The sequence below is a fragment of the Plecotus auritus genome, assembly GCF_963455305.1.
Source record: "Plecotus auritus genome assembly, chromosome: 3".
NCBI lineage: Eukaryota > Metazoa > Chordata > Mammalia > Chiroptera > Vespertilionidae > Plecotus > Plecotus auritus.
Genome location: NC_137772.1, coordinates 120209014 through 120235752, shown reverse-complemented (window position 1 = coordinate 120235752; position 26739 = coordinate 120209014). Strand labels below are relative to the sequence as shown.

The 26739-nt window shown below is 40.4% G+C and overlaps 1 protein-coding gene across 3 annotated transcripts in view; it reads left to right on the top strand.

Annotated features, from left to right (window-relative positions):
* The window catches only part of ZMYM5 (zinc finger MYM-type containing 5), a 68410-nt gene extending 44340 nt beyond the window's left edge, over positions 1–24070 (top strand). For all 3 annotated transcript variants that reach the window (XM_080661031.1, XM_080661033.1, XM_080661032.1), the window contains 4 exons: positions 4349–4634; positions 5855–6020; positions 7218–7433; positions 22646–24070. In XM_080661031.1, coding sequence (XP_080517157.1) covers positions 4349–4634; positions 5855–6020; positions 7218–7433; positions 22646–23338 — 1361 coding nt within the window. In that variant the 3' untranslated portion in view covers positions 23339–24070. The remainder of the gene's footprint in view (positions 1–4348; positions 4635–5854; positions 6021–7217; positions 7434–22645) is intronic.
* The last annotated feature ends 2669 nt before the right edge of the window (positions 24071–26739 follow it).

The following is a 26739-nucleotide window of genomic DNA, read 5'->3' as shown; positions in this document are numbered from 1 at the left end:
CTCTGATTCCCCAGGATCCACAAAAACAACTTTCCCCTGCAGTCTCTGAGAGTGTTTTTAATTGGGTTATCCTATGTCAGCCGTGGGCAAACTACGTCCCGCGGGCCGGATCCGGCCCGTTTGGCTGTTCTATCCGGCCCGAGGAGCCGAAAGAGCAGAGGGTTCTCTTGCTCTCCCCACCGCTCCTTTACTTTGAATTTATATTAGTTCACACAAACACTCCATCCATGCTTTTGTTCTGGCCTCCGGTCCAGTTTAAGAACCCATTGTGGCCCTCGAGTCAAAAAGTTTGCCCACCCCTGTACTATGTACTGGGCTTAGTAATCAAAAGCAAGGATTTAAAGAGAAAAAAGCCAGAGTAAGTGTGCCAACTCGTGACTTTTTCGCCCAGGCACTGCGCACGACTCTGCTCAAGTCTTTGTGCAGGTCTTTTTCCCCTGGCATAACCTAGCCAGTTTACTGGGAAAGCTTCAGGCTGCCTTTTTTTGCCCAGCCCAGCTATGGATTGATTTCTAGAGTTCCCTTCTGTCAGCAGCCCTGTGGAGCCCCTTCCACATTCGCAGACTACACTGGTCCCAATGTCCGCGGATTTTGTGGGGCGCAGACTTCCTCTGAACTCTAAATCCCGCTGTGTGCATTTCTCTCTCTAGCCTGGATCGCAGACCTCACCTTTCTCTGGGTGAAATCTGACCTTTCTGTGAGAAGGTGCAGAGCTTATCGGAGTCCATGTATTCGCAATCCTTGAGACCTGTGTTTGTGGGTTAGAAGCTGGTCCCTGGGTGTTGTGGTTGTAGGGTCCTGGGAGGTATCCAATTCTTCCCAATTGAAGGCAAGGCTAGGCTTCCAATCACAGCCACTCTCCCCTTCAAAGTGGCACGATCTCTGCGGCAGAGCCAGTCACTCCGGGAGAGATTTCAGCAGCAGTGGAGGCTGCTCAGTCAGGGGAGCCTGGTCTGGCAGTCCCCAACAGTCTCTTGGAATATAGACACTATCCCTCACTCCTGAATAGACACTCTCCGTACATCCATACACTCTCCTTTCGTTCTCTTACTCACACACTATCGTGCAGCCTACCTTCCCATCGGCAGCCATCTTTCCTCAACCTTTATTTTATTACTAGAGGCACGAGCAGAAAGATTCGTTCAAGAATGGGCCTTCCTTCTCCTGGCTGCCAGCACTGCCTTCGCTCCAGCCTGGAGTCGCCTCTCTGCCTTTGCTCCGGCCCAGAGCCGCCTTTCTGCCTTCCCATGCTGCCCAGAGGGCTGGAGCAGCTGGGGCAGTGAGGAATGCCTGCGTGGTTGCCATGGTGTCCCACCCCGCCCCTGGCTGCTCAGCACCTACATATGCAAATTAACCTGCTGTCTTTGTTGGGTTAATTTGCATACTCACTTCTGATTGGCTGGTGGATGTCACAAAGGTACGGTCAATTTGCATCTTATTCTTTTATTAGTGTAGGTTTTTTTGTTAACCTTCATCTGAGGATATTTTTCCATTGATTTTTAGGGAGTGTGGAAGAGGGAGGGAAAGCCAGAGAGAAACATTATTGTGAGAGACATCAATTGGTTGCCTCCTGCACAAGCCCCTACCAGGGCCCGGGGAGGAACCTGCAACCAAGGTATGTGCCCTTGACTGGAATCGAACCCAGGACTCTTTGGTCCGCAGGCTGATGCTCTATCCACTGAGCCAAACCGGCTAGGGCCAAATAAGCTACTTTTGAATAGAGTCTCATTTCTCAAAGTTTCACATCCGATTAATGCAGATTCTCAAGCCCCTCCTAGGACCTAATAGTTTAGAATCTCTGTTTAGATCAAAGCTTCCCAAATGATCTCATACATGTTAACATTTGAGAAGCACTATGACCTGTACATCAAATTGTACAATTTTGAAGCAACAATAATGTATGATTGGGGTCAGGTAGACCATGTATAAAGACTTTCCTATATTAATGCATATGAAATATTTTAGAAGGCTCGGAAGTAATTGTGGAAGGACTTGCTTTAAAATGTTATGTCTAGCCTGGCTGGTTTACCTCAATTGGTTGAGTGATGTCCTGAGCACCTAAAGGTTGCTGATTTTATTCCCAGTCAGGGTACATGCCCGGGTGTCAGGATTGATCCCTGGTGGAGGGCATGCAGGAGGCAGCTGATCAATGTTTTGCTCTCACATTGATGTTTCTCTATCTTCCTTCCTCTCTCTCTAAAAAAATTAATTTTAAAATGTTAAAAAATAAATCTTATGTCTAGCCAGTTTGGCGCAGTGGATAGAGCGTCAACCTGCGGACTGAAAGGTCCCAGGTTCAATTCCGGTCAAGGGCATGTACCTTGGTTGTGGGCACAACCCCAATAGTAGGTGTGCAGGAGGCAGCTGATCAATGTTTCTCTCTCATCAATGTTTCTAACTCTCTATCCCTCTCCCTTCCTCTCTGTAAAAAAGCAATAAAATATATTTAAAAAATAATAATAAAAAAAAATAAATGATATGTCCAGAATGGCTCAGCATCACCCTGTACATCAAAAGGTTGCTGGTTCAATTCCCAGTCAGGGTACGTACCTGGTTTGTGGCGAGCATGTATGGAAGGCAACCAATCGATGTTTCTTTCTCACATTGATATTTCTCTCTCTCTCTCTCTCTTTCTCTCTCTCTCAGCATGTCCTCCGAGAAGGATTAAAAAAAGAAAAAGCCAAAACCGGTTTGGCTCAGTGGATAGAGCGTCGGCCTGCGGACTGAGGGGTCCCGGGTTCGATTCCGGTCAAGGGCATGTACCTGGGTTGCGGGCACATCCCCAGTGGGGGGTATGCAGGAGGCAGCTGATCGATGTTTCTAGCTCTCTATCCCTCTCCCTTCCTCTCTGTAAAATATCAATAAAATATGTTTAAAAAAAAAAAAAGAAAGAAAAGAAAAGGCCTTAGCTGGTTTGGCTCAGTGGATAGGAGCCTGTGGGCCAAAGGGTCCTAGGTTCGATTCTTATCAAGGGCATGTACCTTGGTTGCAGGTTCCTCCTGAGCGCGGTCCTTGGTCAAGACGCATGCAGGAAGCAACCAATTGTTGTGTTTCTCTCACTTAGATGTTTCTCTCTGTCTTTCCCTCTCTCTTCCACTTTCTCTAAAAACCAATGGAAAAATATCCTTGGGTGAGGATTAAAAAAGGGGGGGGGGCGAGGGTCCTGACTGGCGTGCCTCAGTGGTTGAGCATTGACCTATGAACCAGGAGGTCTAGGTTTGATTCCTGGTCAGGGCATATGACTGGGTTGCGGGCTCCATCCCCATTGGGTGGGGGTGGAGGGCGTGAAGGAGGCAGCCGATCAATGATTCTTTCTCATCATTGATGTTTCTATCTCTCCCTCTCCCTGCCTCTCTGAAATCAATAGAAGTATTTAAAAAATAAAAATAAAGGATATTAAAATGTTACATCTAAATTACATGTATTTCAAAGTATTTTGGAGGGAAATGTATTGATGTCTACATATTACTTGAAATACAGAAAATATTTCTAGGGTTGTATAGACAGAAAGATGTGTTAAAGCATAAGTAGTAAAGTAGTAATAGTAAAGTAGTGTGGAGGGAGGACAAAGAGGGTAAAGGGGGTCAAATATGTGGTGACAGAAAGAGACTAGACTTTGGGTGATGAGCACCCAATGTAGTATACATATGTATTTTAAAATTGTATACCTGAAATTTATATAATGTTATTAAACAATGTTATCCCCAAAATTTTAATTTTAAAAAATTATAAAATGGTGTGGAATCTATTTGGTGGGCATATAGGAGTTAACTGTGCAATTCTTTCAACTTCTCTATATACTTTTAATTTTTCATAATAAAATGTTAATGGGAAAGCTGTTATGAAAATGGAAATCATATACCACACTCTATAGTTATCTTTGTATTTTCATATTTGCTTTATTTTATAATGTATTGGTATTTTGTTCCTAGAGAAGAAAAATGGCTAATATTTTTTGCAAGTGCCTTGAACCAAACATAAGGCTTTATTGTTACACTTTCATGAGTTAGATATGATTGTCAGTTTGTAGTTCAGAAAACCAAGACATAGTTTTATATACTTGTACAATCTAGTAATCTCAGAGCATACCTTTTGAACCTGGATTCTGACTTAAGAGTTGATGGCTACCGAATTGCACAATTTCAGGGCCACCGTTTTCATCATTGGCACAATAGAGTATCATTCACTTAGAATACAAAGTGGGTAGTTCCCCTGGGATTGTGTAACAAGACTGCCTGGCCTTAACCACTTGCTTATATGGCTGCCTCACTATTCTTAGACTTTTAAATATTTTTCTGATGTGAATTTTGAATTGTTCCATGACTTTTTCTTGTGTTTTATTTTTAAGATTCTTGGATCTCCCAATCAGCATCATTTCCGCGTAATCAGAAACAGCCAGGGGTGGATTCTTTATCACCAGTGGGCTCACTTCCTAAACAGATTTGCCAGTCTTCAGCCCAACAGCAACTTACTAAACCGGCTAAAATCACTTGTGCAAACTGCAAAAAACCTTTACAGAAAGGACAGACAGCTTATCAACGAAAAGGATCAGCTCACCTCTTTTGTTCTACCAACTGCCTTTCCTCCTTCTCTCATAAGCGTACTCCAAAAAAACACGATGTAATGTGTAAAAAGTAAGCTGTACTTTCTCCATATGCTTGATGCTGACATTGTAAATGTGTGTTCTGAATGTAATTGGAGAACTGCATAAATTCATGGGTAGAACTGTTGCAGACGTGTCCTCAAGTTAATTGAGCTTGAGTTATCTTAGAGTTGATCAGAGTTCAGAGTTTGTCAGCAGGCTTATTTGTACTGTCCTTACTCTTAGCAGGAAAATGGAGTGTGGGTATGGAAATAAATTGACCCTCTCCCTGCCACCAACTCTGCCTCATCAGCCCATCCCCTATCTCCTTCAGTTCTACCAAGTTGCTAACACCTGTTGTTGTTGTTTTTATTTTTTTTTAAATATATTTTATTGATTTTTTACAGAGAGGAAGGGAGAGGGATAGAGAGTTAGAAACATCGATCAGCTGCTTCCTGCACACTCCCTACTAGGGATGTGCCTACAACCAAGGTACATGCCCTTGACCGGAATTGAACCTGGGACCCTTGAGTCCGCAGGCCGACGCTCTATCCCCTGAGCCAAACCGGTCAGGGCTGTTGTTGTTGTTTTTTAAAAATATATTTTATTGATTTTTTTACAGAGAGGAAGGGAGAGGGATAGAGAGCTAGAAACATCGATGAGAGAGAAACATCGACCAGCTGCCTCCTGCACACCCCCCACTGGGGATGTGCCCGCAACCAAGGTACATGCCCTTGACCGGAATCGAACCTGGGACCCTTCAGTCCGCAAGCCGACGCTCTATCCACTGAGCCAAACCGGTTTTGGCTGTTGTTGTTTTTTTTTTAATCCTCACTTGAGGATATGTTTTTATTTTAAAGAGAGAAAAAGGGAAAGAAAGAAACATCAATATGAGAGAGAAACAGATTGCTTAGCTCTTGTAGGCACCCCTGCCAGGGATGGAATCCACAACCTTTTTGATGTATGGGACTATGCTCCAACTAACTGGGCCTTCCAGTCAAGGTTTGCTACCACCTTTTTGATTGCTTCTAAAAGTCATCAGAATCTATGGCAAGGATCTTGTGATGTAAAATATTTTTATTTATAAGTCTTTTCTTCCTATTTTGTTTAGGAACTCTTGGTGATGAAACCAAGAAGTGGATTTTGCTAGATCCCCAAATTATAGTTGATTCGTAGTATTAAATTATGAGAAAATGAAGACTGTCCATTATTTTTTATATATTTGAAAATAAAATGCAGTGTTATTAAATTGTGTTTATCCCTGTGTTTCAGAGATGCACCAACAAAAAGGGCTACTGTTGTTCCTCAAGTGCAGTCGAGCCAGCCCTTCCAGGAATTCTGCAATACATACTGTGTGTCTCCCTACAAAGACAACCAGAGTCTCAGAAAAAGAATTTCAAATAAATCAAGATGTACAATCTGTAGTAAACTAACAGAGGTCTGAGTTTTTCTATCTTAAGTTATCTGTGATAACTTTAATATGTTTTTTTTAAAATTTATTTTAGAGAGAGAGGAAGGAGGAGAGAGAGAGAGGGAAAAAAACTTCGAAATGAGAGAGAAACATCAGTCGACTGACTCTTGCATACCCCGCTACGGGGGATCGTGCCCGAAACCCATACATGTGCCCTGACTGGGAATTGAACCAGTGACCTCTTGGTGCATGGGACAACCCTCAACCAACTGAGGCACACTGGCCAGGGTTCTAGAATAATTTTAACTGTTAAGTGCTATTCTGTGCTCTGCCATCTACATAATGCACATGTCCTGAATCTGCACAGTGAAGTTAAAGGAAGGAATAAGGATATGCCAGAACTATTTTATAAACAAATGTCCTATTTGCATAGTATGAAAAATATACATCTGTTTCTATAGAAATGGATGTACTCATCCATAGAGTAATAGTTGTATAGTGGATTTTGTTCTTACCAGACACAGTAAATTAAAATGTAGGTTCAAGACACAAAGGAAGCAACCAATCCTAGTGCAAGAACATACAGAACATATGGACTGAAAGTATGTTGATAACTTCACATTTCTTAATTGGTATTTCCATCCTTCCAGTTCCAGAGAGAGGAAACATGCATGTAGGCAGTCCTTACTTAACACAGTCCTTGGTAACAGTTTGGTGTTGGTTTCTGCAGAGCCATGCAAATCCAGAACACAGTTTTATCTCAGTTACCACAGAGCTGAGCAAAGCAAGAACCACTTAGTCTTGTATATCCAGACATCATCCCAATATGGAATACTGATTCACTTAGTCCCTCCCACAAATTTTCTAGATCAGTGAAGCTTATAAGACAAGAATTCTCAATCCATTTCTTTTAAGTGGGTGGTATAAAAATCCTTTAAATCCGTTCATTTTCTGGAATGCTTAAGTGTATCTGGGGAAGTTATTGCTGATTTTATTGCTTTTTGTTATGTGTATCTTATTTTGATAAAAATCAAAGAATGATTTTACAAAGAAATCAAAGATAAAAATGAAAGAATAATGAAATGAGCTTTTTAGTCTTTTTCCTGAATATTTTTTTCATTGAGAGGTTACTAGAGTTTCTTTGTTTCTGTTGAAACTAGTTATCTCATTGCTAACTGTGCTAATCTGGTTTATTTATTTAGTAAGTTCTCATTTTTCTTTTAGATTCGCCATGAAGTCAGCGTTAATAATGTGACACACAAACTGTGCAGTAACCACTGCTTTAACAAGTACAGGTTGGCTAATGGTCTGATAATGAATTGCTGTGAACATTGTGGAGAGTACCTGCCTAGCAAAGGTTCTGGAAACAGTGTCCTTGTGATTGATGGTGGCCAACAATTGACATTCTGCTGCCAAAGTTGTGCTAACGAATATAAACAGGTAATTCTTTTAATGAATTTTAGATGATCAGGTATACAATAACTTCTACCTATTAGCTTACATTAACCAGATTGATCTTAGAATCTCATTTAGTTCCACTTTTGTCAGTCTGTCATTGAGGTCTCACATCTGAAGTGAGTATTTAAATCAATTGTTGTAAGTAAGCTTATTTAAAATTTTTACTCTTTGCAGACATTACTACAAGTAATTCTTTTCTCTACTATTTTGCACTCCTACTGATAACTCAATAGTTCCAGTTACTTCACATTCTCACCAAAACTTGGTGTTGTCTGTTTTTTTTGTGTGTTGTTTTTTAAAATATTGAGAGGTAAAGATAGAAACATCAATGAGAAGAGAAACCTGAACCAGCTGCCTCCTACATGCTGCCTATTGGGGATTGAGCCTGAAACCTGGGCATGTGCCTGACCAGGAATCGAACTGTTACCTCTTAGTACATGGGATGATGCTCAACCACTGAGCCACACTGGCTGGGTGGTGTTATCTGTTTTGATTTAAGGTATTATAGTGGATATAAAATTTGCATTTCCTCAATAACTAATATCCCCCTTTCATCATTCATATATTGTCTTTTGTAAAATGTCTACTCAAGTCTTCTGCTCATTTTTAAAATAAGGTTGTTTTTGTATTATTGAGTTATAGGAATTCTTTATATATTGTGGATGCATATCTTTTATAAAATAATGTATTGAGAAGATGTTCTTCTGGGCAGTGTTTTGTCTTTTCATTTTCTTCATGTTTAAAAAAAGCCCAAGTGTTTAATTTTGTTTAAGTCCAATTTACTATTTGCTTTTCTAATTAATACTTTTTGCATTTTGTTTTAAGGTATCTTTGCCTACCAAAGTTATGAAGATATTTACCTTTATTTTCATCCAGGTCAAGGCACATCCCCAAGTTGTAGGTTCAATCCCCAGTTGGGGGTACATACCGGAGACAACTGATTAATGTTTCTCCTCCCTCTCCCTTCCTCTCTCTTTCTAAAATCAATAAAAACATATTTTAAAAAATTAATTCAAGATGGATCATAAATATAAAACCAGGAACATTCTTCATCCTCATTGAATAAGGGTTTAAGTGGATAGCTTTTATTTTTTTAATTTTTTTTTTAATATATTTTATTGGTTTTTTACAGAGAGGAAGGGAGAGAGATAGTTAGAAACATCGATGAGAGAGAAACATTGATCAGCTGCCTCCTACACACCTCCTACTGGGGATGTGCCCACAACCCAGATACATGCCCTTGACCGGAATCGAACCTGGGACCTCTCAGTCTGCAGGCCGACGCTCTATCCACTGAGCCAAACTGGTTAGGGCTAAGTGGATAGCTTTTAGAGAAAAGTAACTCAAGTGCAAGGCTATTAAACAATAGAGGAAACAATAGATACCCATAGTTGACTGTCAGTTTTTGCAAAGAAAGCTAGTTTATATTCTCTTCATTTTTCTTAATGTTTTTTTTTAATTTCTTTATTGATTAAGGTATTACATATGTTTCCTTATCCCGCCATTATCCCCTCAAACCCCCCACTCATGCCTTCACCCCTCTGTTGTCTGTGTCCATTGGTTAGGCTTATATGCATGCATATAAGTCCTTTGGTTGATCTCTCCCCTTACCCTCCCCTACCTTCCCTCTGAGGTTTGACGGTCTGATTGATGCTTCTCTGTCTTCATTCTTTATATATAGTACATCTTCCATATAGCTAAGCTGTTGGATGTGGCTTCTAGAAAAGCACAGTGAGCAATTGAAAAATGGCAAAAAGACAGTATAGATTATCTTTCCAAAAGAGTACATGGCAAAAATAACCTAATGAACTTGAGATTGGTAATAAACAACTATTTTAGGTCTTAATATTTTTACAAATCTTTTTTTTAGTGGATGATTTACCTATATCTGCATACACTATGAGTTTTTGCAATGAGCTCATAATTTTTTTTTTTTTTAGGACAAATCTATTTATCATAATGTATGTTTTAGAAACAATGTGCCAAAGTCTTGGGGATTAATTACAGAAATCATGGTGTATACAATTATATATAATTTCTAAATAATACTTAATCACTAAAAAGTATGTTATAGAATACTTCCTGACATGAGAGTGTTTTATTTAAGAAAATTAGCAAGTTACAAAGCAGGATGTATAATATGATTATACTAGAGGCCCAGTGCATGAAATTCGTGCATGGGGAGGGGGTGTGTCCCTCAGCCCAGCCTGCACCCTCTCTAATCTGGGACCCCTCAAGAGATGTCCGAATGCCATTCGGACATCCCTCTCACAATCCAGGACTGCTGGCTCCCAACTGCTTGCCTGCCTGCCTGCCTGATTGCCCCTAACTGCTTCTGCCTGCCAGCCTGATCAACGCCTATCTGCTCCCCTGCCATCCTGATTGTCCCTAACTGCCCTCCCATGCCAGCCTGGTCACCCCTAACTGCCCTCCCCTGCTGGCCCGGTCACCCCTGCAGGCCTGGTCACTCCCAACTGCCCTCTTCTGCGGGCCTGATCACCCACAACTGCTCTCGCCTGCTGGCCATCTTGTGGCAGCAATCTTTGACCACATGGGGGTGGCCATCTTGTGTGTTGGAGTGATGGTCAATTTGCCTATCACCTTTTTATTATATAGAATTTTAGTTTGGAGAAAAAAACAGATTTGAAAAATTATAGTTAATTTTTAAATTAAAATAGATTTGAGCCCTAGCCAGTTTGGCTCAGTGGATAGAGCATCTGCATGTAGATTGAGGGGTCCTGGGTTCGATTCCAGTCGGGGGCACATGCCGGGTTGCAGTCTCGATCACCAGTGAGGGCCGTGCAGAAGGCAACCAATCAATGATTCCCTCTCATCATTGATGTTCCCTCTTCCTCACCCTTCCTCTCTGAAATCAATAAAAAATATTTAAAAAAATAGATTTGAAAGGACACAAAACAATGACTCTGAGTACTGTGATAGTGAGTGTATTTTCCTTCTCCTCCCCTCCCCCTTCTTCTTCTTCTTCCCTGTTTTAAAGTTAAAAAAAAAAATGATCTACTATAAGCAGTAAATTTTAAACAGTCTTATGCGGTCTCCACTTTCGTTTCTCGGGTATCAAGGTTTTCTCCTGTGAGTTTTCCATTAATTATTCAGGAAGTTTTTCTGTATTTTAGTTGTAATACCAGTTTGTTCCTGGGAGAATGTCTGTGCAGCATCCACTCACTCTGCCGCTATTTTTAATCTCTGAGCTCATAATCTTCAAACAGATATAAAGTTTATCCTGTGAATAGGGTAAGGCTTACTAGTACACATAGATTATGAATTTTTTATTCCTGAACAAAAACGACATAAAAGTGGGAAAACAGAGTCAAAATAAGCAGCAACTATATACCTAGACTTTCTTGAATAACTACATTGCCAGCCACTCTGATTCTACCATGGGTGTATTAGTAGTGCACAATAGCTCATAAACAGTTTACAAATGCAGGAGTGTCATTTCTATAGAATGCAGAAGTTTTATAAATGTGCTCTCACCACCAACAACAATACATTTGGGGTGTTTTTGTTTTTGTTAATCCTTACCCAAGGATATGTTTTTATTGATTTTAGAGGGAAAGAGAGAGAAACATCAATCGGCTGCCTCCCTTTCATACCCCAACCAAGGATGAAACTGGCAATCTAGGTATGTTATGTGCCCTGAATGGGAATTGAGCACTCCAACTGAGCAACCCAGCCCGAGCCACATTGGTAATTTTTGTTTGTTTGTTTGTTTTTTAATATTTTTATTGCTTTTTTTAGAGAGAGAGAAAAGGAGGAGAGGAGAAACGTTTGGTTGCCTCCTGTATGTACCCCAACTGGGGATGGAATCTCCATCTTGGGCATGTACCCTGAAAGAAATTGAATTGGCCATCTTTTAGTGCATGGGACCTCCCTCAACAAACTAAGCCACACCAGCCAGGGCTGGCCACAATGTTTTTGTTTGTTTGTTTGTTTTCTAAATATATATATATTTTTTAATTTCTTTATTGATTAAGGTATCACATATTTGTGCTCATCCCCCCATTCCACTCCCAAACCCTTCCCCACGCATGCCCCCACCCCCCTGTTGTCCGTGACCACTGGTTAGGCTTATATGCATGCATACAAGTCCTTTGGTTGATCTCTTCCCCTTACCCCCACCCTCCCCTACCTTCCCTCTGAGGTTTGACAGTCTGATCGATGCTTCCCTGTCTCCGGGTCTGTTTTTGTTCATCAGTTTATGTTGTTCATTATTTCCCCTAGATGAGTGAGATCATGTGATACTAGAAATACACTTATAAGAACCGAAAATGGGACAAGCAATAATGGTTATGCTGAGAGGCAAATGAATCAGTCTGTAGTGAGTTTCTTTCTGGGCCAACAGTTCTTTTGAGTCCCAATTTCAATGTCAAACAGTTCCTTATGTGTACATGTCAGCAATGATATTTCAGTTCTGGATGGTGGACAAATGGTGGTAATGCAGGTCCGACCCTCTCTGGTTTGGTCCTGGGCAACCTGCAGCGATGCACAGCTGCTGACTGCTAGTATGGCAAGGCGTCGTCAGCGTCTTCCATCTCTGGACTGTTTCTCTTCTGTCTGCATGGCTGGAGCAATTCCTCTCTGTTGCAGGAATCCACATGGTCTTGGAGGTGTTTTCTGAAAATATACAAACATATTCTCTACCAAAAGTTAATAAAGGAATCTTTTCTATAAATTTGACTTGGGATCCTTTTTCATTTTTTTGCCCAAATGATTTTCCTTTGGCTTGTTTTGACACCATGTGTGTTTTTCATGGTTGTCTTGCTGTTAGCATTACATATGAAAGTTAATTTTCTAAAGTAAAAATTTTCTAGATGTAATTTACTTACAGGTTATTTTTCCTTACATGATAGTCTTCTACTGTCCCCCCTTTTTTGATTTAAATATTAGGAGGCTTTTGGAAATTTTATAATGTAGTCTTGATAGCTTTTAAATTTTAATATTTTGCACTAAAATATAATTGCTTTAGGTTAATTACATGTTACGCAATTTTACCATGAGATGAACTACCAATAAAAATTTTAGTTAACCCTTTAGGAACAGCTTTTTGTCCAGTATCATTAATTTTTCTAGAATATTCGCTTATTTCAATTAGCCAATTTAAATTAGTCTGAGAACTTGACTACTATTTTACTATCAAATTTAATACTCTATCAACAATCTTATTTCACCCTGTAAATATTAGTGGGAAGGATTATTTGCCTTCTTGAGTAGGCCCTGAGCATTCCTGGTGCTAGGCTGGATTTAGATATCAAAAATCCACTTCCCCACACCATGGGTACAAGACAACTCAAACAAGTCTTGTTGCAGTGAGAGGGCAGCTGCTGTCGGCCAAGTCTCTGTCTGTTACCTGGGTCCCGATTTGAGTTGGGCATGGGATCTAAATATATTTTTATTGATTTCAGTGAGGAAGAGGGAGGGAAAGAGAAATGAAAACATCAATGATGAGAGAGAATCATTGATCAGCTGCCTCATGCATTCCCCCTACTGGGGATTGAACCCAAAACCCTGACTGGGAATCAAGTCCTGACCTCCTGGTTCATGGGTTGATACTCAACCAGTGAGCCACACTGGCCAGGCCCACATTGGTGTTTTTAAGTGATTAGTGGCAGGCCTTATCACATTAGAAAGCCTTTATGATCTATGAAGATCTTAAGAAAAAACTGAAGTTTTGCTGTTATAAAAATGGATTCTTGATCTTACCCAGTGACCTAATTAGGATTGATTTTGTCCGCCTGGGGTCATTTGGCAGTGTTTTAAACAATTTTGATTACCACAGCTGGGTGGTTGCTGCTGGCATCTAGTGGGAAGGGGTCAGTGATGGTATTAAACATCCTGCAATCCACAGGACAGTCCCTACAACAGAGTTATCTGGCCTAAGACTTAGTGCCAAAGTTGAGGAAATCCACAGGATAAGTAGGTGCTAGACAGCCGTGGGCAAACTACGGCCCGCGGGCCGGATCTGGCCCGTTCAGCTGTTCTATCTGGCCCGCGGAGCCGAAAGAGCGGAGGGTTCTCTTGCTCTCCCCTCCGCTCCTTTACTTTGAATTTATATTAGTTCACACAAACACTCCATCCATGCTTTTGTTCCGGCCCTCCGGTCCAGTTTAAGAACCCATTGTGGCCCTCGAGTCAAAAAGTTTGCCCACCCCTGTATGTGTGTATATGGTAAGTATCATGAGAGGAAGATCTAAATTCCCATCCTCCTCATTGAGAATTCAATTGATGATGCCTAAAATAGGAGGCAAAATCAATAAATAGTCATGCAGACATGTTTCTTTGCTATTTCAAAATAAATACCAAAAGAATCAGCTAAATGTGTTAAAAGTAATTTAGTTTTGGGAAAGTGAACTACAGGGTGTCCCCCCCAAAATGTATACACACTTCAAATTATTTTAAAGTCATTGTTTTTTAACGTACAGTTCATTTTCAAAATTTAAAAGAATCTACAGAAATGAGTAATTATTTTTGTCATAATAATTACTGGTCCAATAATAATAATAATAATTATTATTATTATTATTATTATTATTATTATTATTACTGGTCCAGGTACTGCTGATAACTCGGAGCAATGGAATCACAAACATCAAGAATAATTTCAATTGAGCTCTAGCCAGTTTGGCCCAGTGGATACAACATCAGCCCTCAGACTGACAGGTCACAGATTCAATTCCAGTCAAGGCAATCAATCGATGTGTTTCTCTCACATCGATGTTTCTCTTTGTCTGTCTCTCCCCTTCTCCACTCTAAAAATCAATGAAAAATATCCTTGGGTGAGGATTAACAACAACCAAAAAGAGAACCATTTCGTTCAGTATATATGTGCCCTCAGTTCGTCAACTATTGCCATTTTTGTACCATAAATTTTATCTTTTATATATCCTCATAAAAAAAAGTCTAGTGACACTTTAAGCTAAGTTTTCTTTGTTCAAAGCTTAGTCTGGCTTTACCCACTATTTCATATCAGTTAAATCATTAAAAGTGAAAATTAAGTAAGTTATCAGCTGTTAAAGTGTGTTTACATTATTTGGTACACCCTATATTTGTTGTAATTAACCAGGTTTAACTAGTTGATGCTTTATACTAAATGTATATTCAGTTTTGATTAAGTAAAACCGTATAATACATTAAAGATACTGAAGTTCAGAGAAAACGTGTTAGCCAGAATCACAGCTAGATTTGACTTCACATTGGAAACCTTAATTAGTGCATGAAACAAACATTTGATTTACATGTGCCTCATTTTCCCAAATAAGCCATAGTTCCCTGAGGCCAGGATCTATATCTGATTCCATTCAGAAATCTCCAGAATAACTAGCCTTATATGTGGGGTGACCAAGCCACTGGGACACTTCTGAAAGTGAAATGATCTATTAATAAACGTAGTGCTCTCCATCTTGGTACCTCCCCCCCTCCTCCTCTTTTTAGATGCTTTAGTTAATTGGTGCCTATCACCTACCTTTTATTTGCCTTTAGTTTTCATCCAGGTCATCAGTAAAAATATTTATGTGACAGAAGAATGTAGTATTGCACTAAAGTATTTTTGAACTTGATTTTCAAGAAATCTCAGATGTGTTTTCCTGGAGAGAGAGCCTGAGTATCATGGATGAGGAGAGATATTTTAACCTTCAGCCTAGAGCAGTGGTCGGCAAACCGCGGCTCTTTGGCCCTTGAGTGTGGCTCTTCCACAAAATACCACAGCCTGGGCGAGTCTATTTTGAAGAAGTGGTGTTAGAAGAAGTTTAAGTTTAAAAAATTTGGCTCTCAAAAGAAATTTCAATCGTTGTACTGTTGATATTTGGCTCTGTTGACTAATGTGTTTGCCAACCACTGGGAGTATACTGCAGAAAATTTATGAGCCTTTGCACCAACGAGTAGCTGACTCAACAACCTTTATCTTTATCATCAGTTCTTTGCTATCAGACCCTATTCAGTAATTGTCACATAATTATGAGTCTCATTGTATGTGTGTATGCCAATAAGGTCAACTAACATGAGTTTACTCTGATGCTAGATACAGCTTTTCATGCATTTTCACATTTAATCATCTTAAGTCTTCCGAGTTAAGTACAATTGAGGTCTTCATTTTATTGGGAGGAAACAGAAGCTTAGGTGATTAAGTGACTTGCCCAAAGTCATATGCCTGGGAAGTGTCCCACCCATTGAGAATTATAACAAGTTGACTACTTATTCATTACCAAGAAACTCAGGAAGATAAAAGAAAAGATCAGCGTTTGGGTTGGGTTGTGTAAAAATTAATATTGCAATCCTTGGCTTTCTGTTTCGTTCTTTTTTAAAATATATTTTTACTGATTTCAAAAAGGAAGGGAAAGGGAGGGAGAGAGAGATAGAAACATCAATGATGAGAGCAAATCATTGACCGGCTGCCTCCTGCACACCTCCCAGTGGGAGTTAAGCCCACAATCCAGGCATGTGCCCTGTCCAGGAATCAAACCCTGACTTTCTGGTTCATAGGTCCACGCTCAACCACTGAACCATGCCTGCTGGGCTATTTATTTTCCTGTGTGCTCTTGTAGTATAGTCTTCTCCACTACCATAGTTTCAATTAATATGTATTTTGATGACTTCCAAAATATCTGAAGATCATATTTATTCAGTTTCAGACCACCTGTAATCTCCATTTGACTGTTTTATATACCTCAAATTCTATCTAAAACTGAAACTCCAAACTTGTTTTTTTTTAATTTGTTTCCCTTGTTATTAAATTATCCCATCATCTAGTCAGATGCTTGAGAGGAGGGAGAGTCATTATTTATGACAAATATTCCACATTCATGATCCTCTCTGGCCAGAAGTTCTTTGAAACCATGCCATGGAGTCATCTGACTCACCCATCTTAGGGTCATTCTCTACACCTCCCTCTTCTCAGTCTCCAGATTCACTCAGTTACCAACTAATACAGATGTTGCTTTCTAAATCTCTCTGCACTCTATCCTACCTCTATACCTATCATCCTAGACATAGCCTCCATCCACTTGCCAGCATTACCACAGCTTTCTGTCTCTTTACGCTTGGCCTTCCTTACAGTTGCAAATCCATGTTATAATCAGAGTGATCTTTCTAAAGTACAGATTTGATCATGATACACTTCTGCTTTTTTTTACTTTAGTGCTGTCACATTGCTTTTAGGATTACATCAGAACAAAGCTCCTCCTGTTTTTTGTTTGTTTTAACTTTCGTTTACCAATTTTTTACAGAGATGAAGAGAGAGGGATAGAGAGCCAGAAACATCGATGAGAGAGAAACATTGATCAGCTGCCTCCTGCACACTCCTCTACACTCCTTAGTATGTGCCTGCAACCAAGGTACATGCCCTCAACCAGAATCAAACCCGGGACCCTTGAGTCCACATGCCCCATCCACTAAGCGAAACCGGTCAGGGCTGTTTTAATTTTTTAAAAAGATTTTTAAATTGATTTTTAGAGAGAGATTAAAAGAGAGGGAGAGAGTGCCGAAACCGGTTTGGCTCAGTGGATAGAGCGTCGGCCTGAAGACTGAAGGGTCCCGGGTTCGATTCCGGTCAAGGGCATGTACCTTGGTTGCGGGCACATCCCCAGTGGGAGGTGTGCAGGAGGCAGCTGATCGATGTTTCTCTCTCATCGATGTTTCTAGCTCTCTATCCCTCTCCCTTCCTCTCTGTAAAATATCAATAAAATATATTTAAAAAAAAAAAAAAGAGAGAGGGAGAGAGAAATATTGATGTGAGAGCAAAACATCTATTGGGGAAGGGGTGTTGAGCCCACAACCCTGGCTTGTGACCTGACCTGGAATTGAACCGGCTACCTTTTGATACATGGGATGTTGCCCAACCAACTAAGCCACACTGGCCAGGGTTTGTTTTTTGAGCGAGTTTATTAAAGCTGGGAATAGTGGCCTAGTCAGTGTGGCCTGTGAGTGCCAACCTCTGGACCAAGTGGTCATGGTTTGATTCCTGGTCAGGCACATGCCTGCATTATGGGCTCTATTCACAGTGCGGTGGGGAGGGCCGTGAAGGAGGCAGCCGATCAATGATTCTCTCTCATTATTGATGTTTCTGCCTCTCGCTCTCCCTTCCTCTCTCAAATCAATATAAATATATTTTTAAAAAAAGCTGTGGATAGTGAAATAACAAAGGGCTTAGGACAGAAGAAGCAAGAGGAGAGAGCCTGAGAGGGAGCTGCTTTGGCCTCTAGAAATGTTATAGTAAAGAAGTGAGGGAAAACTCACAGGAGAGAACCCTGATACCCAAGGACCAAAGGTGGAGACCACATAGAGACCGGTAGGTGGGGCGGAGTCAGGAAAGGGCTGGCCGGACACCAGAGACAGCAATTGAAGTCCTGGAGAGATATCTCAGCTGTGAGTGGGAGGCACTGAGAACTCTGGGATCTAATCCCAAAGCTGGTCTCCCCAGCAGAGAGCACCAAACTGAGGAGGGTACCTACATAACATCTAGCAGTGAAAAGTAGTGGGGTGCTGTCTGCCAGAGAGTGGCAGCTGAAAGTTCGGGCACCCTCGTAAAGGGCCAACTCACAAAAATTCCCTGTGGAGCCACCCACCTTGTGCTCTGGCAGAGGGAGGGTGAAGTCGACTGGAGCTGTGAAAGCAGAACCCAGGACTAGGGACTCAGGAGATAGAGCTCAGAAGGTAGACACCCCAAGTTTCCTAGGCTGAGTCATTCCCTCACACAGTGGAGGACATCTTTCCCACACAGACATTTCCCTTGCCTAGAGGGGAAGACAGTCGACACATCTTATTGAAAAAGACCTTGCCCTTAGGCATCTTAAAAGTAACAATTAGCCCTAACCGGTTTGGCTCAGTGGATAAAGCATTGGCCTGCGGACTGAAGGATCCCAGGTTCGATTCCAGTCAAGGGCAGCAGGCAGCTGATCAAGTTTCTCTCTCATCAATGTTTCTAATTCTCTCCCTCTCCCTTCCTATCAGTAAAAAAATCAATTAAAAATATATTTTTTAAAAAAGTAACAGTTAGCCTCCAGACAGAAGCAGCTGCCCCACTCTGTTGAAAAACTCTTGCCACACCTGAGGACGATTGCCTGGGGGCATTTCAAGTCAGAATCCTACTAGTCCAGGGGTGGGCAAACTTTTTGTCTCGAGGGCCACAATGGGTTCTTAAACTGGATCGGAGGGCCGGAACAAAACCATGGATGGAGTGTTTGTGTGAACTAATATAAATTCAAAGTAAAGGAGAGGAGGGGAGAGCAAGAGAACCGGATAGAACAGCCAGATCCAGCCCGCGGGCCATAGTTTGCCCAAGGCTGTACTAGTCTGTAGACAGAGGCACTCCCTGTGGAGGCTTTGAGTCTTTGCCTCATCCAATTACTCAGAAATAGCCTTTAACACTATCCTGCACTAGAGATTGAGAGGTGTAGAGGACCTACCTAAAACATAGTCACAAACCCAAGCAGACAACCAAAATAGGAGAAAAAGAAACAACCCTCAGATGAAAGAACTAGGGAATTCTCCAGAAGAGATAAATGAAGCAGAGATAAGAAATGTATCTGAAACAGAGTTCAGAGTAATGATGTTAAAAATGCTCACCAGTTGAAAAAAAGATGCAACAACTATGAAAAAAGAACAGTCAGATAAAGAATGACATAACACAAATAAAGAACACATTGGAAGGAATACACAGCATTAGGGGAAGCTGAGGATCGAATCAGTGAATTAGAAGACAGAGTTGAAAATATCACTCAATTACAGAACCCTTTAGAAAAAAACAAAAAACAGGAGGACAGTTTCAGAGAGTTGTGGGACAATGTGAAACGTAACAATATTAGAATAGTAGGTGTGCCAGAAGAGGCAGAAAGGGAGAAAGGAATAGAGAAGGTGTTTGAAGAAATAATGGTAGAAAACTTCCCTAACCTGGTAAAGGAAAAAGTCACACAAGTTCAGGAGGCACAGAGAATCCCAAACAGACCCATGCCCAGACACATCATAATTAAAATGCCAAAAATTAAAGACAAAGGAAGAATCTTAAAGGCAGCAAGAGAAAAGAAAACTGTTAACTACAAGGAGTTCCCATAAGGCTGACACCTGATTTATCAGAAACTCTACAGGCCAGAAGAGAATGGCATGAAGTACTCAAGGTAATGGAAAGCAAGGATCTGAGACCAAGATTACTATATCCAGCAAGGCTATCATGCAAAATAGACGGTCAAATAAAGAGCTTTCCAGACAGAAAAAGGCTAACGGAGTTCATCACTACCAAGCCAGCATTACAAGAAATGCTAAGGGATTGCTGAGAAGAAGAAACACAGAGAGAAACCTAGCCATACAGAATTAAAATGGCTATAAATAAGTACCTCTCAATAATAACCCTAAATGTGAATGGATTAAATGCTCCAATCAAAAGGTGTAGGGTAGCTGAATAAATACAAAAACAAGACCCAACTATATGCTGTCTATAAGAGAACCACCTCAAAACAAAAGACACACAGAGGATGAAAGTGAAGGGATGGAAAAAATCTTTCCATGAAAATGGAAAAGAAAAAAAACTGGAGTAGCAATACTCATACCCGACAACATAGACTTTAAAAGTATCAAGCTAAGTGAAATAAGCCAGTCAGAGAAAGATAAATATCATATCATCTCACTCATTTGTGGAATATAATGAAAAACATAAACTGCTGAACAAAAATAGAGCCAGAGGGGGAAAATATCCTAGAATATAATAGAAGTAATCCTGTTATTTGCAGGTTTTTTATATTTCCTACAACTTTTGTGATATACTATGTTAGTACAGTTCTGGTAATATTATTATACTTAAAATCCATTTATTCTTGAAATATTAATGTTTATTGAATGTAATATTATATGTAAGATCATTTTTCTTGAATAATTGGTGTTTATTGCAGGTAACATTTAAAATCATTTTTCTTGAGATATTAATGTTTATTGCATTTAACATTATTATATTTAAGATCATTTTTCTGGAAATATTAAGGTTTATTGCATGTAATATTATATTTAAAATTATTTTACTGGAAATTTAAATCAAAGAACTTCATCAGCAAACTGAAAGAGAAGGCATGTTAATATACCATCAGGTTTAATGACTATTTTAATTACATAAAATTAATTTTAAGTAAATGGAGAGATATACCATATTCATGGATTGGAAAATGTCAATACTGTGAAGATGTCAGTTTTCCCCAAATGAACTGTAGACTCAATGTAATTACAATAAAAAGCCCAGGAGAACCCTGGCCAGCCAGTTCAGTGGTTAGTGTCACCCTGCACATGGGAGGATTGCAGGTCCAAACCCCACCCTCCCCCACCCTCCAGTGCTTGTGGGAGGCAACCAATATATGTCACATAAATGTCTCTCTCTCTCTCTCTCTCTCTCTCTCTCTCTCTCTCTCTCTCCTCCCTCCCTTTCACTCTGTCTAAAAGCAATGGAAAAAATATCCTCACTCCTTAGGTGAGCATAAAAAAAAATCCCAGTAGGATGTTTAATTGACAAACTGATTTTTTATATATTTATATTTATATTTATATTTATATTTATATATATTTTTATTTCAGAGTGGAAGGGAGAGGGAGATAGAAACGTCAATGATAAGAGAGAATCATTGATCAGCTGCCTCCTGCACGCCCCCCACTGGGGTTCGAGCCTGCCACCTGGGCATGTGCCCTTGACCGGAATCAAACCTGGGACCCTTCGGTCTGTAGGCCGTTGCTCTATCCACTGAAAAAAACCAATTAGGGTGACAAATTGATTTTAAAACACAGTAAGGTTATAAAAAGAAAAAATGATAACTTGAAAAAAGAAGAAAGTTGGGTGAAACTACCTGATTTCAAAGCATAGGCTAAAGAAAGAACAGTACAGGTCAAGGAAAGAGAAAAGAGTGCAGGTTTTCTTTTCTAGACTTTTGATAAAGATACAAGGTAACAAAGAAGAAATACTCTTTCCAATTAATGGTGTTGGAACAAATGGGTATCTACATAAAAAAAAAAAAGTGAGCCAAGGTGGGGCTAATGTCAGCTAACTCAAAAGTCAGGTAAAAGGGAGCCTTGGGGACAGGTTTAGGGGTTTAGCCCAGGACAAGCTGCCACTGCCCATTGCTCCACTTGTTGTAAGTCTCATCAGATCCCTTAGAGTTTAGGAGATACATGCCTGTGGGGGAATAAGAAATAGAAGGGACAAGTTTTGGCCTGCTCTGGGGAGGGAGAACACACCAACTCTTAGTTTCTTAAGCTCCATTGTATAAATTGTTCAAGTTATGACATATAAAACTATTGTAGCTATCAGGCCTTCAATTCCCATTGTATACATCATCGTTCTTTTTTTCTTTATTTTGTATTTTTATTTTATTGACTCCAAAGTAAGTAATGTATCTTTTTATTAAATGGAATCATACAATATGTGGTACTTTGTGACTGGCTTTCACATACTTACCATCTGTTTTCAAGGTTCAGCCGTGTTGTAGCATGTATCTTGGCTTCACTTTTTATTGTCAAAGTAGAGGTTGGTGTACAAATTCATGCACGGATGGGGTTCGGCCAACTGGCCCCAATCAGCCCTGTTTGGACTGGGCTGGCCGAGAGATTGGCTGGCCGCCCCCCCCCCCTGATTGGGGGGGCCAGCTTGGGGAAGGGACCACAGGCAGTTGGACTGCTGGCCCGCCCTCTGGTCAAATTCCCAATCAAACTCCCAGTCAAGGGGACAATTTGCATATTAGCCTTTTATTATATAGGATAATTTTCCATTGTATGGATAATACATTTTAATTTATCCATCAGTAATGGACATTTGAATTATTTCTACATTTTGCCTATTAGGAATAATATTGCTATGAACATTTTGTGTAAATCTTTGTGTGGGCATATATTTTCGTTTTGGCATTGCTAGGTTATATGATAACTCTCTTTAACTTTTGAGTAATTTCCAGACTGTTTTTCCAAGCAGATAACACCATTTTACATTCCCTCCATCACCGTAGGAAGATTCCAGTTTTTCCACATCTTGTCACTACCTGTCTTTTCATTGTAGTCATCCTAGTGGGTGTAAAGTAGAATGTGGTGGTTTTTATTCGTATTTCTTCTTTGATGACTAATGATGAACATCTTTTGGTTGCTTACTGGGCATTTGTATATACATTATTTTTTTTAGTGTTAATAATTCTAAGATAAAAGTATAATCTGTTTCTCCTTAGATGTTGGAAACAAAATCAAAGAAAATATCCATATCAGAAAACAGGAAAAGAAATGCTATTAGAGAAGAAAATGAAAGGAAATTATATGGATCATTGAATACACTTTTGGAAAAAATAGAGGGAATACCAGGAAAAAAGGAAAAGATTTCAGAGCCACAGGTATCAGCAGAGTGCAAGATAGAAGCATCACTAACCAAACAGGATATGAATTTACCTGCTTCTGTGTCCATCATAGATGATACATTTCAAGAGCAACTGGAAGATAAAAAATCCGAAGACTCCACTCAAGCAGTTGTGCTTTCTGCAGATCCAGGCACATGGCCCCGAATTTTAAATATTAAACAACGGGACATTCTTGTTGAAAATGATCCCCCTCAAGTAAGAAATTTTAACTTTCCAAAAGACAATACAGGGAGGAAGTTTTCAGAAACTTATTATACACGAATTCTTCCAAATGGTGAAAAAACCCCTAGATCCTGGTTGCTTTATTCAACCTCAAAAGATTCTGTGTTTTGTCTATATTGCAAACTCTTTGGGGAAGGAAAAAATCAACTGAAGAATGAGAATGGGTGCAAAGATTGGCAGCATTTATCACACATTCTTAGCAAACACGAAGAAAGTGAAATGCACATCAACAATAGTGTTAAGTATTCAAAATCAAAATCTGATGTGAAAAAAAAACAAAACTATTGAAACTGTAGAACACAAAGTAAATGAGAAAGAGACCAAAGAGAGTGTGCTCTTGCTGTACACATGATATACCTGATAGGATCTTATGTTCACTCACAGGAGATCTGTACCTCACAGTCATTACCATTGTGTTCTAAGGCTCCTACAGAGAGTAACTCAACAGTCCATTTGCAATAAGCATAATAGCAAAGAAATAGTAAAGAATGTTTGTTTTCCAAATTCTAAAGGTATTTTGGTTCAATAGGAATTAATGCAGGTTTCAATAAACTAAGTTGTTAATTTTTTCAGTCAATTCACACGTTTTTAAAATGGCATTTAATAGGTTTGGTTAATTTTCTATTCTGAGTAGAAAACACAGAAAGAGGTAGAAAAAGGCTTAAATTTATCAATACCAGTTTAAACAAGATACTTATGTGAACAAGTGTTATCATCATTATTATTAAAGTAAAAATATTCAGCAGTCTAAGAATAGAATGGGATATGAAACTACAGATTTTTGCTCTTAAACCAAATACTTGTGATTTATTTCTTTTGGGTAAAACATCCTTTTATTTTAGGAAAATAGCATCATTTGTTAAATAAATGTTTGAGGTGGTTAATTTGCATTTTATTGGTTTTGTTTTAATTTGTAAATGTTTTAGCTTTTATTGTTTTGTGAGAACTGCAAGCATAAAGTACCTATTTTAATCTTGGTATACATATAAGAAATATGAAAATAAAAATATATTAAGTTAATCTTTAGGTATTGTGGCATTTTTTTCCTTTGAAGGAGGCTTTCTGCTTGAAATCTGAAAAATACTCATGAAAAGTAAGGATCTCATTTTCTCAGATGGTCAATCAATGTTCCCATCACTGTATATTTAGTAATTCTCTATTGTTTCTGGTTTCTGATAACAATTTTTACCAGATATTAAATTCTTTTTAAAAATAATATATTTTTATTGATTTCTGAGAGGAAGGAAGAGGGAGAAATAGAAACATCATGGATGAGAGAGAATCATTGATTGGCTGCCTCCTGCACACCCCACACTGGGGATAGAGCCCACAACCCGTGCATATACCCTGACCAGGAATTGAACTGTGACCTCCTGGTTCATTGGTCGGCAAACTCATTAGTCAACAGAGCCAAATATCAACAGTACAATGATTGAAATTTCTATTGAGAGCCAAATTTTTTAAACTTAAACAATTTCTAATGCCACTTCTTCAAAATAGACTCGCCCAGGCCGTGGTATTTTGTGGAAGAGCCACACTCAAGGGGCCAAAGAGCCGCATGTGGCTTGCGAACTGCAGTTTGTCGACCACTGTCCTGGTTAATAGGTTGACACTCAAATACTGAACCATGCCAACTGGGCTAAATTCTTATGTATACTTCAGCTTCTCTTAAGGCTTTTCCTAGGAAACAAAATGGCATATGAGCAGAACAAGGTACATTCTTGTTGGTGGGGCTGACAATCAAGAGTACTTGACTGTAAGTGAGGCCTGTGTTAGATCCCCCAGGGCAGTGGTCGGCAAACTGCGGCTCGCGAGCGACATGTGGCTCTTTGGCCTATTGAGTGTGGCTCTTCCACAAAATACCATGGCCTGGGCGAGTCTATTTTGAAGAAGTGGCATTAGAAGAAGTTTAAGTTTAAAAAATTTGGCTCTCAAAAGAAATTTCAATCTTACTGTTGATATTTGGCTCTGTTGACTAATGAGTTTGCCGACCACTGCCCCAGGGAAATCAATCTCATTAATTTATAATGCTTTGTTTTTTTTGTTTTTGTGTTATTTTTGCAGTGATCATTTCAGTCTTTTAGACTTGGATCTGAATGAGCCTTTGGGATGTTTCAAAAAATCTAGTTTACTCTGAGAGGCTTATAAGGATATTCTAGAAAATATAGCAGGTAGTTCTGAAGTTCCTTTGCAAAAGGTTAATGGGCTCATTATTTCATTAAAGCTTAGAGTTAATTGAATGACACATTTGTTACATGATTATATTAGACTAGGGGTCCAGTGCACAAATTTGTGCACCTTGAAAGGAACTGTGGGCCGCAAGGCTGTGGTGGGCACATGGGCAGGTCTTGGCCCATCCTTCACGCCCCTGCCTTGCCCCTCCCGCTGTGGCCCCTGGTCCCCTGTCTGCCGGCAGTCCCACTCCTGCTGCCACTGCTCCCACATGCTGACAGCGCTGGCACCGCTCGCACCTACTGATGGCATGGAGCGATTGGGGCCAGCGCCAGCAGTGGGTGCAAGTGGGGCTGGTGCCATCAGCGGGTGTGTGCGAAGGCTGCTGCCCCAATCGCCCCTTAGGAGCAGGGGGAGATGGAGAAGCCCTCAGGGGAAATCGGGGCCAGCAGCTGCCACTTGCACCCACTGATGACGCTGAGTGATCGGGACCTGTGCTGGACACTGGCAGTGGGTATGAATGGCAGCTCCACCACCAGCTGCAGGTGCAAGCAGCACTGGCACCAGCAGCAGGTGCGAGGCGGGACCATGGTGCATAGGAGCAAAGAATTTTCAGTAACCACCAGAGGCTCACCCCAATGACAGCGACCAACATCTCACCTTGGTCTGGCACCCCTGCTCACCTGCTGCACCATCCCGCCATGGCCAACGCCCGCCATGTTCCGTGCTCTGCCCGCCTGCTGTCAATGCGTGCCATTTTCCGTACGCACCCCCTGGTGGTCAGCACACATCATAGTGACTGGTGGTTCGGTTGTTCTGCAGTTCAGTCTATTTACATATTAGCCTTTTATTATATAGAACTAGAGGCCTGTTGCAGGAAGATTCCTGCAATAGGGCTTCCTGCGGCGGTCTGCTTCCCTCCCTTCTCCCCCACCCCACCTGCTTCCCTCTCTTCTCCCCCAACCCACCTGCTTCCCTCCCTTCTCCCCCCCCCCGCCTGCTTCCCTCCCTTCTCCCCGCCCCGCCTGCTTCCCTCCCTTCTCCGCAGCCCCACTTGCTTGCTTCTGCAGCTTCGCTCCCTTTTGCAATGCTTGGCTTCCTTCTACGCTGTCTTCAGTCTTCGCTCTACTCCTGGTTATGCAAATTAACCACCAGCTTGGTTGGGTTAATTTGCATACTCGCTCCTGATTGGCTGGTGGGCATGGCTTGTGGATGTAGTGGAGGTGTGGTCAATTTGCATATTACTCTTATTAGATAGGATAGACTGTTGAGTGTCTGAGCAAAGTAATGAAGTCAACCAGTGTCTACTTAAATAATTTGGTAAGATCATCAAAAACAAAATTAGATCCTCAAATTCTTTCATTTCTTCACCATAACACACATCTATCAGGCACCATTAACCATTCATATAGTAATGAGTTAAATGTGAAAAATTCAAAATTTAGGTGCTCAGTTTATCTGTGTTCACTGTAAATTTCTTTCAACTTTTGGTATGTCTGAAGTTTTTGATAATGAAA